Raw genomic sequence first — 18,890 nt, 5'->3', positions numbered from 1 at the left:
TTGCAGCTTCAAAGACATAAGACAGACTCTCTGAGCTAACAGAGGAGCACTGTCTGAGACTGCTGTTGGTCCGCTCCCAGCCGCCCTCTCCTGAGATCTCATCTCCTTTTCCATGTTCAGACTGCTAGCACTCTAGTTAAAGTATGGAATTCATACCACAGACCAGAACTATGTCTCACCGTTCCCTTGTTTCCACTCTAGACTTTATCCTTCGTTTTTCTCACCAAGCACTCAGTTTCCTTTTTTTTAAAACCCTTTCTCTTTACTCACTCCAGGCATTGCCCACACACAGAACTATTCATCCACTTTCAAAAGTAGTAGTACGAATTCTTAAATGGTAGAAGACATGTTTCAAGACACCAGGAGAATGTAAATAAATTCCACTCTGCTTTGAGATTCTGTTCTTGGCCAGGCTGATATAACAGCTAATATTAGCCTGATAGGTAACAAGAATTTGCTTATTTATTGATAATTTTGAGATTGTGTGTTAAGTTTTGAGAGCACTGACAAATTGATTGTCCAACTCAAAATCTGAAAAACAAATCTTTATGGGATTGCTATTAAGACTTTTTCTACATGTACAAGTTTATAAAATATATTATTATTTACTTATTTCCATAATATCACCATATATTATCAGATTTTTCAAACTCCATCATTATTGGCTTCAAACATCTGTCAGGATTTATTACACACTAACTTTATGAAGTATGTAGGATAAAAAACCCTGGGTCACTCAACACATTATGTCCTAGACAGAAATAATAAACTCCAGATAGTTGCATTGAGTGACTGAACAGGTCTGGAGAAGAGATCAACAGTCCCTCTGACAGATGGAAACCTATGAGAATACAAAGGAAGGGATTGCTGATGACTGAACAAAGCATCTATTGTTAAACATCCCCTGCAGTTTGGGCTGGGTTTGGAGACTTCTGCAGTGATGTAGTGATGTAATATCAAGTGTGAGCAAGCTGGCAGCTGAATCCAGTTAAAACTGAAGAGGCAAATAATTGGAAAAAATCAACAACACTTCTTCCAGGAAATATTACTGGTTTCTGCCCCGATTCTGTTGGAGGAGGTGGGTTTTGCTGTAACTTCGGGGCAATGGACAATATTCCCAGTAAGATGTCATTTGATTCTGTGCAGATTTGCTCTGTTTTTCCACAGTCTTCACGTTGGCCAAGGAGTGGCGAAATTTTACCCACCTCATGTAGTGTAAAAACAGGCTGTGTTTATTTTGTTCTCATGAAATGCTGGCGGCAGTGCTACTCTTCACGTTGGTAAGTCTCACCATTTGTTTTTTGACCAGAAACTGTGTTCAGAGCTAATGTAACATGGTAAAAGTGAAATTCAAACAGACACAGAAACACACGCTGCTCCTTTCAGTAGCTTCTTATAAAACCATATTTCATACATGCCGAACTTCAACCGTTTTCCTTTAAACACCCATGAGGAAAAGAGCAAATGGGAAAATCACATGTTTGAAATCCTCATAAATATCCAATTCAGTGGAAGGACTGAACAAATAAACTCTTCCCCATCCACAGAGGCCACATGAGGTGAATGATGAACTGTCTTTCACACTGAGGGGCCAGACTACTTCAGTTTGCATTTGATTGTCACCTGGTTCACATATGAAAGCACTTTTCCCTCAAATCATGGAGCCAGTTGCCCAAAGTTTATGGAAGACAATTGGATGCCTGGGTTTTATCATTCTGCTGTAGACTGGCTGTATGCTTAAAAAAAACACTGACCCCCTTTTTTTGGTCTCCATTAAAATGCAGTTGTAACGAAAGTCGCTTTAAATGAACCATGTCCCTGTTTAACACTTCTGTCTTTCAAACGTCCACACCAGAAAGAGACTGAAGGGGAAAGTGATAACTCTTTATCAGAGATATTTTATGATGAGGACAAAACAAATACAACATTCATGTGAATTAAATATGACAATATATACTCTGTATATTATTTCTGACATTGCCTATATTTCCAGCCCATGGGAATAAATTAGTTTATGCTCTGTCGTCTCGGTTAGTGTAGAAATCATACATCATCACATGCCACAGCATTATAATGAGACTTTGCAAAAAATGCTCTTTTAAAAGTACTATTTTAAATGTGCATCATTATAGGCAATTTAAAATTGGTGCAATTTACAGAGAAATTGTTTCCAGTTGTTGCCCTTAAGGACATGTAAATACCCCTAAAGAAGTGTGGTTAGAAATTAACATCACTACATAGTGAAAACATACCACTCCCACATCTCTCAATGACACTAATGGACTATTAGTAATAACACTGTAGCATGTTTAATCTTTTCTTAAAATGCAACTAGAAATAAGAATATATTACATTGAATCAATTGCAAGTCAATTTGTATTTTAACAATGTATTTCTCTGTTTCTCTTTATCCTCCATTAACTCTCAGTTCAATTTGAGCCTAATCACAAGCAAAAATTCAAAGGCTCCCCTGTGGGTGTTGCACACTGAAGAGCTGGGTAAGGAACTATTTTCACAGCTGGAAAGTTAAAACTGCATGTGTCTGGAAGATTTCTCCTGCAGCCACAGGCACCTCCTGCTGTATCATGAAGTATAACTGAACATTTGTGGGGACCTGTATTACAAAAGAGTTAGTTTTATAGTTTATAATATCACTGAGGAAAAATACATTGGTATGTCAAATAAAATCAGAACATGTAAAAGGCATGGATCATGTTTTTAATTTCATTATCATTCATTCGCCCCCACACTTTGATAAAGTAGATACTACAAATATATGTATATACTGTATTATTACAGATTAGCATAATGTATAACATTATATAAATTATTGTGTACAACACAATAGACTGATGTGTGTTTTTGTATTGTTTGTGCTGTGAATAGAATAAAGGAAACTGCTTCAAACTCAAAATGTCATTCTGGTGGTATTATAATGCAGATATCTATCCAGTGTAAAACAAGCAACATACTGTATATATTTTTTGTAAAATAAAAAAGTGCCATCTTCTTCCACTGTAAAATTCAATTAATTACTATGTGTCTTTTGTCTTTTTATTTGTTGTAAAACATAAAGCAACATGTCATGACTGCAACAACGTGTGTCTGAAGGGTAGTACAAACATCTTGGGAGTATTCTTTCTTTATTGCAATCTGCTACACAATTCATCCCCCTTGTATATGTTGTAATTGTATCCTCCTGTAAAGTAAAGAAATCATTTGACTCTATGCACTGACCCTTTTCCTCTCAAGAGAACCACTCCAATTGAGAACCACGTATACTTTTCCAGGCCCCCTTTTCCAAAGTTAAAATAACAACTTTCTAATCCCAGGCTGGGGGTTCCAGTTAAATGTCTTAAAACATCTGCTTCCTTTCTCTCTTTGTTCTCTTTTTTATTAGTTACTTAATTTTTTATCAATATCTATCTCATTTTTAAATAATATTCCACAAACTCTCATCCTCACAAATCCAGAAGTGAAAAAGGTTGTACTGTACATTGCCAACGCAAATTTATCTGTCTGTTATTATTTACACTCAGATGTACCACTGTACTGTTCGTCTCAAATTGTTTTCTCACAAAACATGTACATAAGTGACCTTTGAGTCTGTGCCCAGGTGGTTCTTGGCCAGGCACTTGTATGTGCCCGAGTCTGAGACTGTGGGTCTCTGGATGATGAGTGTTCCCTGAGGATGGAGCAGCTCACTACCCAAAGGCCGACCCTGTTCTGCCGTAGACAGAACTGAATGATCGGGCAGCTCCCAGGTTATCTCTGGCTTGGGGATTCCGTTGGCAGCACAGTTGAGCTGGATAGGTGTCCCAGTTACTGCCCTTACATTTGGAGGAGGCCCTGCTGTGATCCGTGGTGGGTAAGCAATAATAACAACAGGTACAGTGAGCACAGCCTCCCCACCATCATTCCGAGCTCTGCAGATGTAGTTCCCTCGATCGCGGAGAGTAGTATCATGCACAATTAAAGTACCATTCTCTAACAACTGGTAGCGCCCAAGGACTTGAGGCCGAGTAAGAGTGTGACCAGCAGGAATGGTCCAGTGGATCCTGGGACTTGGACTCCCATCAGATAGACAGTGAAGGAAGAGAGGTTCCCCAGACACACTGCGTATGATACCTCTAGGCCTGGTCAGGATGTAAGGCTTCTGGCCAACATCCAAAATTATAAGCTTCTCTATGTAGCCCATGAAATTCTTTGCCCCACAGCGGTACTTCCCAGCATCTTCTTTGCGTGTGTTGTTAATGATCAAGGTCCCATCGTTGCCTAGGTGGTGGCCAGACTCACCATCAGGTTCACCAGTGAATCGTGTTCCATTTGGCCAAGTCCAGATGATCTCTGGCACTGGGTGTCCATCAGCAGCGCAGTTCAGAACTGTGGTTTTCCCAATCCGAGACACAATACGTTCATTGTAGGGATTCCTAAAGATTGGCCTTCTGAACATTCTGGTCACCGCCAGCTGCACCACCATTACCGCCTCTCCTCCAGCATTCCTTGCCATGCATATGAACTCTGCTGTATCAGTTGGTCGCACGTTTCGAATCTCTAATGTCCCATTATAGTGGACATTAATCCTGCTGCCAAAGTATGGTGCTTTAAGAAAGATGTTATCAGGCATAATCCAAGTAATGGTAGGAGTGGGATTACCTTCAGCCTTACAGTCTATAAATTTCCTGGAGTATTTAGCAGCTACATCTTTGACCACAGTCCTGTTCTTTGGGAAGCCATTGATCACTGGTGGATTCCCATCTATATCAAGCTTATAGACTTTTCTATTGTCTCCAGCAGGGTTGCGAGCCATGCAAACATACTCCCCCGCATCGATAAGATTCACATCCCTGATATCCAGAGAACCATTGACATGCATTAGGTAGCGTTCATTTGATGCTGCAATTACATCATTGTTTGGCAGCATCCACAAAATCTTGGGTTTGGGTTCACCAAGTGCTTCGCAGTCAAAGCGGATGTTCCCTCCAGGCGTCACCCTGGCATAGGTCTGGCTGGCTGGTCGTATTCTGGGCGCAGCAGTTACCACAGTTATATGTACATGCATCTCATCCTTGCCCACTTGGTTCTGAGCAAAGCAGGTGTAGTCCCCTTCCTCTGACATACCAACCTGAAGAAACAAGACAGTGATGTAAATGTTTTTATTATGTTTTAATATCGTTTGTGGGTGTTTATGGTAAATGCATTAGCATACCTGGTTTAGGAAAAGAGTTCCATTGTCAAACAGAGTGTAGCGCCGTGCTCGTCCCCCGCCACTGCTTGCGTCAGACTGCAGAGCGCTGTTGACCACTGTACCATCTGGTAGACCCCAGGAGATCTCGGGCTTTGGTGCTCCTGAGGCTTTACAGTCAACCTTCAAATCATTACCATAGGGTACCTGTTTCTTGCCATAGGGATTAGGCTCGATCTTGGCTGGCTTCATTGACACACTGACCCTCATGATTTGGAGATCATCACCAATCTTGCTTCGGGCCACACAGATATAGTCTCCAGCATCTTTATCACTCACAATGTTAATAATAAGAGTACCATTATCCAGGACCCGGATTCTGCTGCCCATCCTGTAGAAACATGTGAGAGAAAATTAAAGTGACTTAGCAAGAGTGGCACACTTAATAAAGCCTGATGAAATTCAGGCTCTATATAAGCACAGGACAAATGGCACATATAATGCTGTCATTACACAACTTACTGTAGTGTGTGAGTTGTCACTGTTGATATCTGAGACAAATTGTTTTGGTAAGTTCTTAAAAAACTTAATTCAGTGCATTAATATTTAGGGTTGTAAAAAGGCATGAAAGAAAGAAACCGATGTTGTTGCACAAGTACATTTTTTAGTATTTGAAAATAAACAGTTTTAGCAGGAATGAATTACTTAGAACAAATTTTTTAGGAAAGTCTTTATATTTTACGATCTTTGGAGAAGAGGGACCCTCTGCCTTGGCATGTGTTTATGAAATAGTTTTTCATTTCTTTCATTTTTCTCAAAGGGTAAATACAGATTTTCTGATATCATATCATAAGTGGTTCAATCTGTAAGCTAATATTCTTATGATGCTCTCGTGTTTCTTAAGGGGTGTTTAGACTAAAACATACAGAGCGTGTTATTTATATGCTTTTTGGAAAATGTTTTTTCTCTACACAATAGAAAGCAATGGGGAAAATAAAGAGCTGATTATTTTTCCCCTAAGGTGTCATATCTCAATACAAGAATGATAATCAGATATAATTGCCTTCGTTGTTTTAATATACATCATGCTTTTACGCTATCACACTGCATTTTATAATTATCGCTTCATCGTGTTCTATTTTGACCAAAATTTTATTTAAACTATTTATCATTGACTTCTAATGTTTTCCTTGGCAAAGCATGTTTACCTGTGCCACTGGTCCACCACAGCTTTAGAGGGTAACCTCCACATGATCCTAGGTTTGGGGTCTCCTGTTGCTGAACAGTTCAGTCTTAACTGATCCCCAAAGAACAACTCTGTCATGCGCTGGGATGTGTCCACTATTTTAGGGGTAGACTCTTGCTTCTCGACTGCCAGAGTCACCACCCGTCGCTCTGAGCCAGTAGAGCTGGTAGCAATGCATTCATATTTCCCACTGTCTGCTGAGATCACATCCTTAATGTGGAGCGTTCCATTCTCATACACTGATATCCTTTTGTCTCTGGCAGGTCTGTTCGATTGTACCATTGCCCCATCATGAAGGACCCAGTGAATAGCAGGTTTGGGACTGCCTTTACCAGTGCAGGGTAGCCACAAGTTCTGGCTTACACTAGCTTTGAGCTGCTGTCGTTTCTCCTCCGTGATGCCTGGTGGAGCTGCCACAACCTGCAGGCGGACGGTAGCTGTATCAGCTCCAGCTGGATTACTCGCAATGCACTTGTAAAGACCTCTGTCATAAACAGACACATGCTCAATGACCAGGGTCCCCTCAGAAGATACTGATACCCTTTCCCTCTTTGTGTTTTGACCTCTGACTTGGGTCCGGTTGGCCAGGATCCAGGATATCATGGGAGAGGGTCGACCCTCTGCTTTACATTTCATCTCTACAGTGTTTCCTGCATGAGATTTAATCTCACGCATTTTTGGCTCCAGTATGCGTGATGGGTAGGCCACCACAGAGAGAGTGACAAGAAGTTTATCTGATCCATGATCATTCTCAGCTAGACAGAGGTATTGGCCACGATCCTTAATGCTGGCATTCTGGATTAACAGTGTCCCATTACTCATAACTTCAAAGTTGTCCATTATCCCCTTAATGGTAAAACTGTTTCCTGAAAGACACAGAAAGACAATTTCTTCAAAAAACAATAATCTAAAACACTCAATATTTTAGTCACACAAATTTTGTTGTTACTATATTCATAAAATACCATATCAACAAAACAATAAGCTCCTCACAATCAAAAACATTATTTAGGAACCCCTTTCCAGTTATAGTTGCCCCATTGAGTCTCATTTACTTAGCTAGAATTACCTTGATATCCTACATAGATATACATATAAACAGTTTTTAGTTTTGTACCTGTGGTTGAGGAAAAGCGTTTCCAGGTTATGTCTGGCTGGGGGTCTCCAACAGCCTCACACGGCAGGAAAGCATCTGAGTTGGACAAAATGGTAAAACTGGCTGCATTTCCACCAACTATCTTTGGCTTGCTTGCCATGACCTTTGTAGTGGGTTCAAAACCAGCAATATAGGTACTTGTAGCTTCATTGCCAGTGTCATGATTGTAAACACTAGAAATGGCTTTGTGTGTGCCTAGGTTGTTGTATGGTGCAGGGGTGTTGATATAACCTTGCTCGGCTGTAAGGATGGTCACTGTGTCAAATGTAAGTTCCTTATCTGCACTGCCTCTGGTAGCACTGCTTTGCACAGTAGGTTTGATTCTGCTCATTGGTGGCCTGTGAGTGTTTCTACCATTGTTCCACTGTGTTGATGGTCCGATGTTGCTGTGGACTCTAGCCTGAACTGTTGTGTAAGAAGCTTTTGTGGTAGCTGGTGTCGATGTTGTGGTAGGGTTATTTGTTGAAGTCCTGAAAGGTGTCTCAAATTCCTCAAACAAGTCAGTCTCCTTTGACATTTGTTCAGCAGAAACAGCTACTGTGGTTCTGTCCTCTTTCTGCGATGGTGTGTACAGGGGCTTAAAGAGTGAAACAGTTTGTTGAGGAGGTGGGGTTGTCTCTATTGTAGTTCCCAAAGATGTTGTTTCTGTAGTTGGACCTTTAGTTGTGGTAGAATGTACTTTATTTACTCCAGGTTTCTTGAAGGGTCTCCTGCCCCCAAATGGCCTCCTTCTCTGCCCCTGCCGTCCTCTCGTCCCACCAGGCCTCTGTCTAATCACAACCCATTTATTAGGGAGTCCACCAGACCCAGATGATAAGGATTCATCAGGATTTTTATTTGAAACTGGCTTGACAGTAGGTGGGGGAGGTAGAGTCTGTGATTCTGGTGGTGTTTCAGCAGTAGTGGAGGACCTGGAGTAATAAGAAGAAGTGGTCGTTGTTATTTGTTGAAAGCTGGGTCTTAGTGTTGTGAACTCAAAATCTGCAGAGGATAAATCTCCATAGTCATCATCTAATGAGCTCTCTCTGCTCTCTTTGCTTTTCGATGGGGATAGAGTCTCAGGTTCAGCCAGTGAGTTTGCAGTGGTGGTGGGAATAGCAGCAGGGGTTGTTGTTAAGGTCACTGTTGTAGTTTGTGCTGTAGTTGAGGGCTTTTGGGTGATTAATGGCCTCTTCGGTGCAGATGTGTAGCCACTCCCAACATAATCCTCTGCCGTAAACTGCGTAGTGGTAGTCCTTTCTGTGCTGCGTAAAGATGAACTTGAGGAAGCTGTTGGTGTGACCATGTGTACATCAGTGGCTACTGTCCTCTTTTTGTCTTCATCACTGTTACGGGCTGGGGAAAGAAATAAAGAAAAAAATAAATGGGAACAGTTACATAAAATAGGAGCTAAAGAGTCCTACTGTATATTCAGCAATTCTGCAAAAAAACTCAAGAATCTGTTACAAAATAATACCAAACAATGTTGCTTACCTGTAGTTAGTTCAATTCGATATGGCACCGAAGCGTTCCCTTCATTCTTCACTGAAGACTGTTTAAGTTTACTTATGAAGGACTGTATATCAGTGATCTTGTTAGGTTTTATAATCCTCCTGCGGCCTTGGAAAGTCCTCCTGCGGCCCCCACCTCTGCTGTTCTTGTTTGGGATGATATGGATCTGCTGCCGGGAGATGATGGTGGATCCTGCTGGCAGGTTTGGGGATTTGATTGTTTGTGTGGTGTGGAAGGTGATCTCATCTTTCTGTCTCTCCGTGGTGGTAACAGCTGTGAATGTGGTCTGGCTTTCTGGGTCTGTGTGGATGACTAACCCCACTGTTCCTGGGCCATCCCGTATTAGAGTTATGTTAGGGTCAGTGGTAATTGGAAGTGCTACTTCTGTTGATGTCTCTGGCTCTGTGTATTGTTCTCCTGAGAACTGGAGCTGAGTTTCTTGTGAGGTGTCGGTCACAGTTAGTTGGATAGTGACTGGGTGCATGTTTGAGGGCGGCTTGCTGGTTCTTTCCAGGGTATAAAACTCGGTCTTGTCAACAAAACTTGGATAATCAGTGAATGTGGACTTGATCAGTGTAGAGTCTGACTGCATATACGACTGTGTGTTTGTATTTTCTGTTATTGTACTTCTATCAAGGCGATCCCTCACTGTGGTTTCCATAACAACAGTTTGATGAGCCCCTGTTGTGGCTGAAATATGATCCTGACCTACCTGTGTTACTTTTGTTGCCTCTGTCTGACTATCTTGCCCGAATATTCGAAAGTCTTGTGGATTATCTATCGTAGGTTTAATTGTCCATGGTACAACAATAAGATCGTCTTCGTTTTGACCCACACCAGAGCCAAGTTCACCATCACCGGAATAACCAGGTTGTGGGTCTTCATATTTCAACCTCTCTTTTTCTGTGCCACTCCTTTTTCTTGATCCATCTTGAGCCTTCTTCATTAATTCAGCAAATTTCTCTGGGTTTACTATCCTGGAAGCTTTATCAAAGACCTTTCTACTCCAGGTGCGTCTGGTGCTGACTGGCCTCCTCCTTCTCTGTCCCAGTCTACCCCCACCACCTCCTCTACCCTGTGACCCTTGTCTTGGGTAAGGTCGATCTGAGGTGATGGTCTTGGATTCCTGACTATTTCTGTCTGTGGGACTGGTAGAAGGGATCTCGTTGAGGCTGACTGTCTTTTCTGTAAAGTTAGGATCCACCTTGAAGTACAGTTCTATCCCTGATCCCTCTCTATCTAAAACTGTCACCTTTTCAGATGTTTGCTCAGTCACTGTCACCTGAGACACTAGCAGGTCCACTCCCAGGTTATTGGCAACCAAACATCTATAAAACCCTCTGTCCCTCACTGTGAGACCCTGAATCAGCAGTGTCCCATTCTTATACACCTTTCTAGTCCCTTGAGACTTGTCCAGCACTGAGTGATCAGGGAGGATCCACTGTACCGAGGCCTCAGGGCTCCCAGAGGAGCTACAGTCAAATTCCAGATTTTCACCCAGTGGCCTTGAGAGTTGGACACCGTTGACCTCAGTTTCTTCCACATCAGCTGACAGAACTGTCACCCGAAACACGAGGATATCCGCATCCAGGTAATTTGTGGCAATGCATTGGTAGAGGCCTGTATCTGAGGCATCTGCACTCTGTAGAGTGAGCTTCCCTTCAGCAGTGATTACGATCCTCATGTCCTCACTGGAGTAAGGGGCTCTGACTTTACTTCCATCGGGTAATATCCACTCCAACAGAGGCTTTGGCTCACCTTGGATTTGACAGCTCAATTGTGCCATACCACCTATGTTACAAAATAAAATAAATATTTGATTACATTAATTATTGCTTTCATATTCAAAAACATATTTGTCTTTAGAGTTTTGAAAATTATACAATGCTTCCTGTCTTTACTTGATGAAATGTTCAGTCATACAGCTATCAGGTTAGTTACTAACAATTCATCTTTAACTCCCACCTGCAAGTACAGTGTGCTCAGTCTTGGTTTGATTATCTCTCTTGATCATGGCCCAGGAATAGCGGTCCTTCTTAGGTGATGTGTTTTCCACTCGTAGGTTGACCACAGACTGGTACTTAATGTGCAGTGTGGAGAAAGTGGTAGTAGTGCGGTCAAGCTGGAAGCTCACCTCTCCCTGCATGAGCCATGCAGGGGAGGCTTTAATGACAGCCTCAATGTTCGTGTGAATTCTTTCCTCTTCCTCTTTTGGTTGTAACTGACTGTATCTGTACACCATTTCTGGGCTTCTGGCCAGCATTAAACCTCTCTCTAACCTCATGGGAGAGTCACTGTAGGAGGCCAGGATCTGCCACAGCTGCTGGATGTGTTCATAGTCAATGTTACACACCAAATAGGCAGTTATGACAGTGGTAAGCACAGTGACATTATTTCCCTCCTCTTCCTCCAAGGTTTGTGTTAAATTCTCAAAAGCAGATGGCCTCTGGACAGTGCAGGATAAACTGGCATCGCTGTGAAACTGGTCAGTCAGGTTCATTTGTATGGAGCCTAATGGGGCAACGAAATCCTTGGAGGAAACTGGAGTAAAGTCCCCCTCATCCACGCTGATGTTTTTCTGCTTTAGCTGAGGTTGGATCCAAGGTTTTGCACAAGTGAAAGCATCATCGGGGAGAAGGGATAGAGGTCTGTTGTGGTAAGTGGAAGGATTTTCACAAGCAGGACATGGCTGTCCTCTTGGATATCTCCGGTCCCGCTTGCATTTCAGCACACCTGGAAACATTTAGAACAAGTGGTGTAGCATTTAGTTGGTTGCATGTAAGACAAGAACACTTTTCAACATTAGGCAGAGAAAACCGATCAGTTAAACTTGAATCACCATCATCATACAATATTGAATATTTATGAATTGACTTTAGTATTAGCCAAGTCATGACTAAAATGAATAACTCTTATTCCTCTGTGACTTTAGTGTTTTCTGTAGCCCTGTAAAATATATGGTCTGTGACTCTACTAATGTTTCTGCAATAATTTATTTTTCCTTTGGAAACGTCCTGTAAGAGAAAACATCACTTAAAAAGTCTGAGTAGAATAATCCTTTGAAGGACTTAGGCTACTTGGCAACTTTACCAGATGTGTCTTATTAACGTGTCTTGTTAAAGCTACTAGTAAATGTGGGTTCACACAGTTTTAAGAGTGTTAATTTAGGACAGAGTCCCTTTTAAGAAAGGAGAGGTCCTCTTCCCTTGTAAGCACTACAACCTTACACCTCTATAAATGCTTTCAGACTGTTCCAAAGCCAAACTCAAACTGCTTACCTGTGTTCCTCTGTGTCCACACTGGGAACCACTTCATACGGCAGTCACATGTCCAGGGGTTACCATGGAGGAAAACGTTCTCTAGCTGGCTGCATCCTGCAAAAATATCTGCAGGCAGCGTGGTGAGGAGGTTGTCAGACAGGTGGATGTTTTTCACTGAGGACACCTTGAAGACTTGGCTGTGTCTCAGTGTGATGAATGTGTCTGGGTGGAGCTGCTGGAGGTGGTTACTCTCCAGATGGACCAACTGCAGGTTGGTTAGGCCATAGAAAGCCTCTGGGTGGATGAACTCAATGTGATTGTGGTCCATGTGGACTCTCTGCAGACTTTCCACGCCTTTAAATGTCTCTTTGTTGAGTCTTTTTACTTTATTGTAGGACATCTTGAGGACCTGTGAAAAGGATTGAGAAGTTGGAGAGGTTTTTCAAAACAATGTTGACGTCTGCAATCAGTTCAGGACTTACCTGTAATGACTTGAGGTCTTGGAAGGCTCTGTCTTCAATACTCTCAATAGTGTTGCTATGCAGCATCAACAGCTCTAAATTCTCAAGTCCCAAAAGCTCGTGTTCTCTTAAGACAGTGAGACTGTTGTACCTGAAGGCAGGGAGAAGAAAAAGAGTCTTCAGCATTTGAAATGTACCACATGTTATTTGTGAAAGTCAAAAAGAAGGACAATAGTCTAATTTAAAATCCTGCACAACCACACAGGTGTCTTCAAATTCTAGGATTACTACAATCCATCTCGAATATATAAAGTTGTACCAACCAAAATTCTTCAGTTTGTAACACACAATAAATTAAGTTTTCCGGTGTAACAATGTGGGAAAGAAAAAGGCGTAATAGATTTGTTATTTGTCACAGTCAATAATCTCATATTTACTTCATCATGCACTTGAGAGATTGACACAACATGTGGTGGAAAGTAGTAAAAACTATTCGCTCACAGGAAGTAACAGAAAGCACAACTGATTTTTACCAACAGCCAACATAGGCCCTGCAACCATTCAGATGTTTTTGGTTCCTGTGGCTGATTAGACTTCTCACTGGGTTTAATCTGATTGAAACTACATTTAAACTGGTACTACTTGACTGACGATGGAAGGGAATCAGACACAGACTGTATTTGCACACACAAAGTCCCGAAGGTGGGATCTCACCAACATTTGTTTCCACCTCCTGTGCTGAATTTCATAGCAGCCATGTTGAATGATAACATCGTGAAAAACACAGGTGTTACCAATAACATGGTTCAGTTCGAGTAAATGTAAAAGTAAACCATGCCAGTAAGACATTATACACAAAACCACAACCTTGGACTCTAGGTTAATCTCCTTCTCACCTGTAGCTTCTTAACTTCCCACAGTTTAAGGTATAAAGTTACACTACCAGTGTAAATGTTCAATGGGCAACAATCGCTTCCAATGTGTTTTTTATTTCGGTGTTGTCATGGCGCAGTGTAAACTCTGCAAAGGTGGACGCCAACATGTGTTTCTCTCTTAAAATGTTAGTTCTGCTTATTCAGTCTGTGGTTTCAATCAATCAATAACATTATTCCCCCTCCACGTCTCTGAGAAAAAAAAAACCTGGATGGAAAGTGAGGGCTCACCCGAGGTTAATTCTTTCCACAGCTGGCTGGATGTGGTCAGGTACTGCGGTCAGGTATCTGAAGGTGCAGTGCACCTCTGTCGGGACGTGACAGGCGCATGATTTGGGGCAGTCACCGCTCGTCGGCAGCACAGCAGCCAAGAACAACAGAGCCGTCAGCAGCCACCTCGGCACGTATGATGCGCCGCAGGCACACGCGCCCATTGTGCACGGAGATGAGGCTTCAGCTGCTCGTGCAAAAGAAGGAGGGGGACTAAACTTTATCCTGAACCATTAATGAAACCCACCTGGAGAGAGAGGAAGAGCATGTTGACATTACAAGGAATAGAGAGATAGATAGATAGATAGATAGAGAGAGAGAGAGAGAGAGAGAGAGAGAGAGAGAGAGAGAGAGAGAGAGAGAGAGCGCGCGAGAGAGAGAAAGATAGATAGATATATAGATAGATAGAGAGAAAGGAAGATAGATAGATAGAAAGATAGAAAGATAGATAGATAGATAGAGAGAGAGAGAGAAAGATAGATAGATATATAGATAGATAGAGAGAGAGAGAGAGAGAAAGATAGATAGATAGAGAGAAAGAAAGATAGAAAGATAGAAAGATAGATAGATAGATAGATAGAGAGAGAGAGAGAGAGAGAGAAAGATAGATAGATAGATAGATAGATAGATAGATAGATAGATAGATAGATAGATAGAGAGAGAGAGAGAGAAAGATAGATAGATACATAGATACATAGAGAGAAAGATAGATAGATGAAATGAATGAAAAATGATGAACATAAAACAGGATAAAAGTAATGCTAGTTAAACATTTCTGTATACCCCAACATAAAAATCATCACTATAACACAGTTTTTCCTTAACAAGTGTATTTTTCTCTATTTATACGTTTATTATTCATTATTTATAAAGGAGAAAAAACAGTCATTCAATTATTAGGACATGTAAAAATAGAAAATATTACATGCAACCTTAAGCATAGATGATAAATAAAGACCTTTATAAAACTGTAATAAGTTGCACAAAACTGCAATTTAAGATTGTGCATTAAATAATAAATGTTCCCTCACCGCACAGCTGTAGAAAACTGAACCGTTGCAGGAATGTAACAATCCAGATGAAAGAGTAAAAGGTTCAGTGTGATTCCTCAGATGAGTCCACTGTGTCCGAGGCGCAGAGGGACTGGAGTCATGTCTGTGTGAGCGCCTGCAGCATAGCGCACACTTTGGTCTCCTCGGCCCCCCCCTCCACTGTAATCTGCTGAAATGTAATCCTGGAGCAACGGCAACTGTGAAAAACTCATGAAAGAGGACTGCTGAAAATACCCAGATTCTGATCGACTGTTTAATGCCAACAAACACAAAAAAAACTTCCTCAACTTGGATTACTGGGGGCTAAAGTGGAATTCTCAATCTGCCAAGACAATAATATGTTGATTTGCTGGGTCACAAATTGTTTTGTGCAGATGTGAATGTGAGTGTTTAGATACAGCTTCCAAATAACTTTATGATTTTCGCTTGATCTTGGCTGTTTTTTTTTCATAGTTGTAAATAGTACGTGATAAAATGTTGGCATCGTATCACAACTGCCCCAAGATACAAACTTTTTATGAAACTCTTTGTGTCACATCGAAGCAGCGTTCAGTCACGGCGACTGAGGACAAATGTGTTACAGATGAGCATTTGACTTTCTCTGCCATCTGAATGCATTGTTTTTATTCGTGTGTTTTGCCTGTGATGAAAGCTACAAACCAACCATCATGCCACACATTTGGGGGCAATTTCTTTTTCTTTTTCTTGTGTTTTTCCAAAGTAAAATTCTTTTGTCAGATTGCTGAATTCCTGGAGTCCCTGTGTGCCCAGGAATCTGCATATTTATAGGCACAGTCAGCACCGATCACATTCTGCCGAAAGTGACCGAATCAGTTACAGTTACGTGTCTTCCCGTTTGTGTAAGTTATAATGTTTGAGAAATGGCAATAACTTTTTTTTAATGTTGATGAATAACTTAGACAATATTTGATTTTGAAACTGAGCATAGTTCAGAGTCTGACTTGGGGTAAATATCATAGATTGAGTGTAAAAAAACGATGGCGGTGGCCAAAATGCCAAACTCTATTATCAAGAATTGGCCTTTTGTCAATTTTTCCATCTGGTGACAGGAGATGAACGATACTAACTCTATTATCTAGAATAGCATCTTCCAGCTCCTGTCACCAGATGGAAAAATGGACAGATTTCCAGCTTTAAGTTAGCGTGTCTTGTTTTGATGGGTGAGTCATTGTGACGGTCACCGTCAGAAGTTCCCCGTCGTCCACTTGTGAACAGTGTTAAAGAAAAGTATACATCAAACCACTGCAGCTCTTTAAATAGTTCCATGTGTGCTCCAGCCTCCCAAATACTACCGGTGTGCTTCCTGTCCCAGAGCTGCAGTTCACCACATCCTCCATCCACAGGGAACACACAAAACCCCTGACACACAAACATGCGCACACAGTAGTCACATTTGCGGAGGGGACTGTTTTATATAATGTCCCCTGCCTTTAGTAACACAAGTCATGACGAGGTATATAGCTTTCATGCCATAACAAGGTATACCATCATTACAAGTGTGTTATAGGAGAAATTGTTTGTATGGAATGAATGTTTGTCGGAGTCGCTTTGATCACACACTTCAGGTCATAGGGGAGGTTGGCATGTTCCACTGCATGTGTCATCAGTGTTGTTTACTGCACATCTGGACAACACACCAACACGTGTGGAGAGCAACACCTCTCTCTTCTCTTCTCTTCTCTTGTCTTCTCTGTCAATATGTCATGTTCCTTTAATTGCCCTGCAAATAAAGGGCAACAGTCACTGTGTGGTTTGCATGTGTCCATGTGCAGCACTGAGGAAGGACTAGTAATCCTCCTGTACATGTTCAGAGGCGCCTCCCAGGCCTGTTGAAAGCCACATACGTGATTTACTTACCAACGTCCGTGACCCGCGGTGTTAGGGAGGCTCTGCTCTCACCTCTCACAAAGTAATCTTGATACAAACAAGACTTAATTCAATTATGCAGGATCTCATGCCCATTTCTAAACCCCCAATCAAAGTGGATTTAATCTGGCAACGGCGCAGAATTTTTTCTTCTGGGAAGACACATAGTGGAGGTAATTACGTCTTGATCCAAATCATCATTGCAACTGAAGAATTAAGCCTCATGCCTTGGAGATGGCAAATTGCATTGATAAGAGGCTTGATAAGAGGCTTGTGTGCGTGTGTGTATGTGTGTGTGTGTGTGCGTGTGTGTTTTCATTTGTATGTGACCAATACAATAATATTTGTTTGTTTGTGATTCCATTGATCACAAAGTTGAGTCCGGTCCATCCTTTTTCTGGCCTCGGAAACTGTTCCCCTTTAGCTGTGATTCACTCCAGATGATGGAGTACTACAAAGGCAGCTGTATTATGGGCTTTTCTGGAGGATTTTTAACAACTTTGATTCTCGACTCGGGGAAATCCTGTTGTGTTTGCATATACAAGTTCATACCCTCACTGATAGCGGGAAATGCTAAACTAATATTTCTCTCATCTTCACTGTACACTGAGGGTTCAAAAAGCAGCACGGAGGGACGGCCGGGCTGTTAAAAGTCACAGCTAGCTGGGAGGCTCTGAGGAATTTGTAGACACATACAGCATTGGCCTCGGCTCCTCACACTCACTGCTCCATTATGAGTGGGGGCCCACCTCTGTGGGAGGTGAATGACAGGAATAGTGCGTATTGGAAAATGTATCGCCTTACATGAAACGCTCCTTCAACATCCTCGACATGTTTTTTTCCTCACGTGTGGAGGAAATTCAACACATTTTAATACAAGACTTTTTTCAGTTTTAGTTTAGACACATGAATTCCTGTGCATGTCCGCGAGCTGCGGTTGAACAGTCTAAACTGCGTTGTCATTGAAGCTCCCGCGTCTGAACATCTGTTTGCAGGTACAGTGACTCCAGCCGTGCAGAGCAGTAAACAAACAGACAGTATCTCTAACAGTTTGGACGGCGAAGAATAAGCATGAAAGTGACTTATTTTACACAGATACACAGTCCATGAAGGGAGACAGAGAGGATTTATTGTTGTGTAAGCCAACATTTGGTTGGTGTGAGAAAGCCAAGACATATTTTTTTCTTTACTTTGAAGGTCGATGCAACTGTTCAGACATTCATTCCAGACGTGCATCGGCTTTGGGTCTGTTCATGCAATACATTGTCCAAATTTAGCTTTGCATTTTTCTGTCCAAACTGCAGCATCAGTTTACAAGAAAAAACAGTTTTGAGTCCTTTGAGCAAATTTTGGTTTGAATGATTCAAGAGTTTTGTTATTCATTGAATTGTTCAGTATATGCTCTACTCTCACTAAGACTAAAGAGAAATCTGAGTATGTTATCTGTGGCATGTGTTGTTTTTTCACTTATCTGTTTTCAGGTTTAACTTATTTTTTATTGTCTTTCCAACTCCCCTCACAAACTTTTCAAAGTAACCTGAGCTTTATGGACTTTATGGACCAGTTTCATGGTTGTAGCAAATGTGTCATGAATCAGCAACGTAGATGCAGATCTTCATGTGAGGTAATGACTCTTGATTCATTTACAGGACCCTACTGTAAGTGTTTATGTTTGTAAGTAAATAGTTGTGTGCCTGAGTTTACGTGTGGTGTGTTTTAGAGTATTTCTTATTCCTAGAATTCACCTCTGTGACTTCACTCCTGACTCAGGTTTCGTAGACTCTCTGCTGATGAAAAGGAGCCCAGGTCTCTCAACACGTCTGAACCATTTGACGTCAGTCACACATGTCAACAGCTGTCTGTCAAGAGCCTGATGACCTTTGACCCTTAGGGGTCAGGATGTGGCAGTTCAGAGTATATCTGGCTCAGTCAAAGACACAGTGGGTACTT

At 41.6% G+C, this 18,890-nt stretch overlaps 1 protein-coding gene across 1 annotated transcript; it reads right to left on the bottom strand.

Annotated features, from left to right (window-relative positions):
• Positions 1-2,726: 2,726 nt before the first annotated feature.
• Positions 2,727-14,165, bottom strand: igsf10 (immunoglobulin superfamily, member 10). The gene is made up of 9 exons (XM_034604817.1): positions 13,963-14,165; positions 12,821-12,950; positions 12,357-12,747; positions 11,044-11,811; positions 9,061-10,869; positions 7,549-8,922; positions 6,394-7,297; positions 5,210-5,576; positions 2,727-5,125 (listed from the first exon to the last, which is right to left on the bottom strand). The coding sequence occupies exons 1-9, from the start codon at positions 14,163-14,165 to the stop codon at positions 3,575-3,577; spliced, it is 7,497 nt and encodes a 2,498-aa protein (XP_034460708.1). The 3' UTR covers positions 2,727-3,574.
• Positions 14,166-18,890: the final 4,725 nt, after the last annotated feature.

This window comes from Hippoglossus hippoglossus, chromosome 13, assembly GCF_009819705.1.
Source record: "Hippoglossus hippoglossus isolate fHipHip1 chromosome 13, fHipHip1.pri, whole genome shotgun sequence".
NCBI lineage: Eukaryota > Metazoa > Chordata > Actinopteri > Pleuronectiformes > Pleuronectidae > Hippoglossus > Hippoglossus hippoglossus.
Note: the sequence above shows the minus strand (reverse complement) of the source record. Positions and strands in the feature narration are given on the sequence as shown.

What these genes read in the sequence shown, in the direction of transcription:
- igsf10 (XM_034604817.1), bottom strand. Translation starts at nt 14,165, where the DNA reads ATGGGCGCGTGTGCCTGCGGCGCATCATACGTGCCGAGGTGGCTGCTG. An exon ending in AAGACCTCAAGTCATTACAG is followed by an intron (nt 12,748 to 12,820) that starts GTAAGTCCTGAA and finishes TCCTTTTCACAG; the next exon opens with GTCCTCAAGATGTCCTACAA. An exon ending in ACGCTTTTCCTCAACCACAG is followed by an intron (nt 7,298 to 7,548) that starts GTACAAAACTAA and finishes TGTGTCTTTCAG; the next exon opens with GAAACAGTTTTACCATTAAG.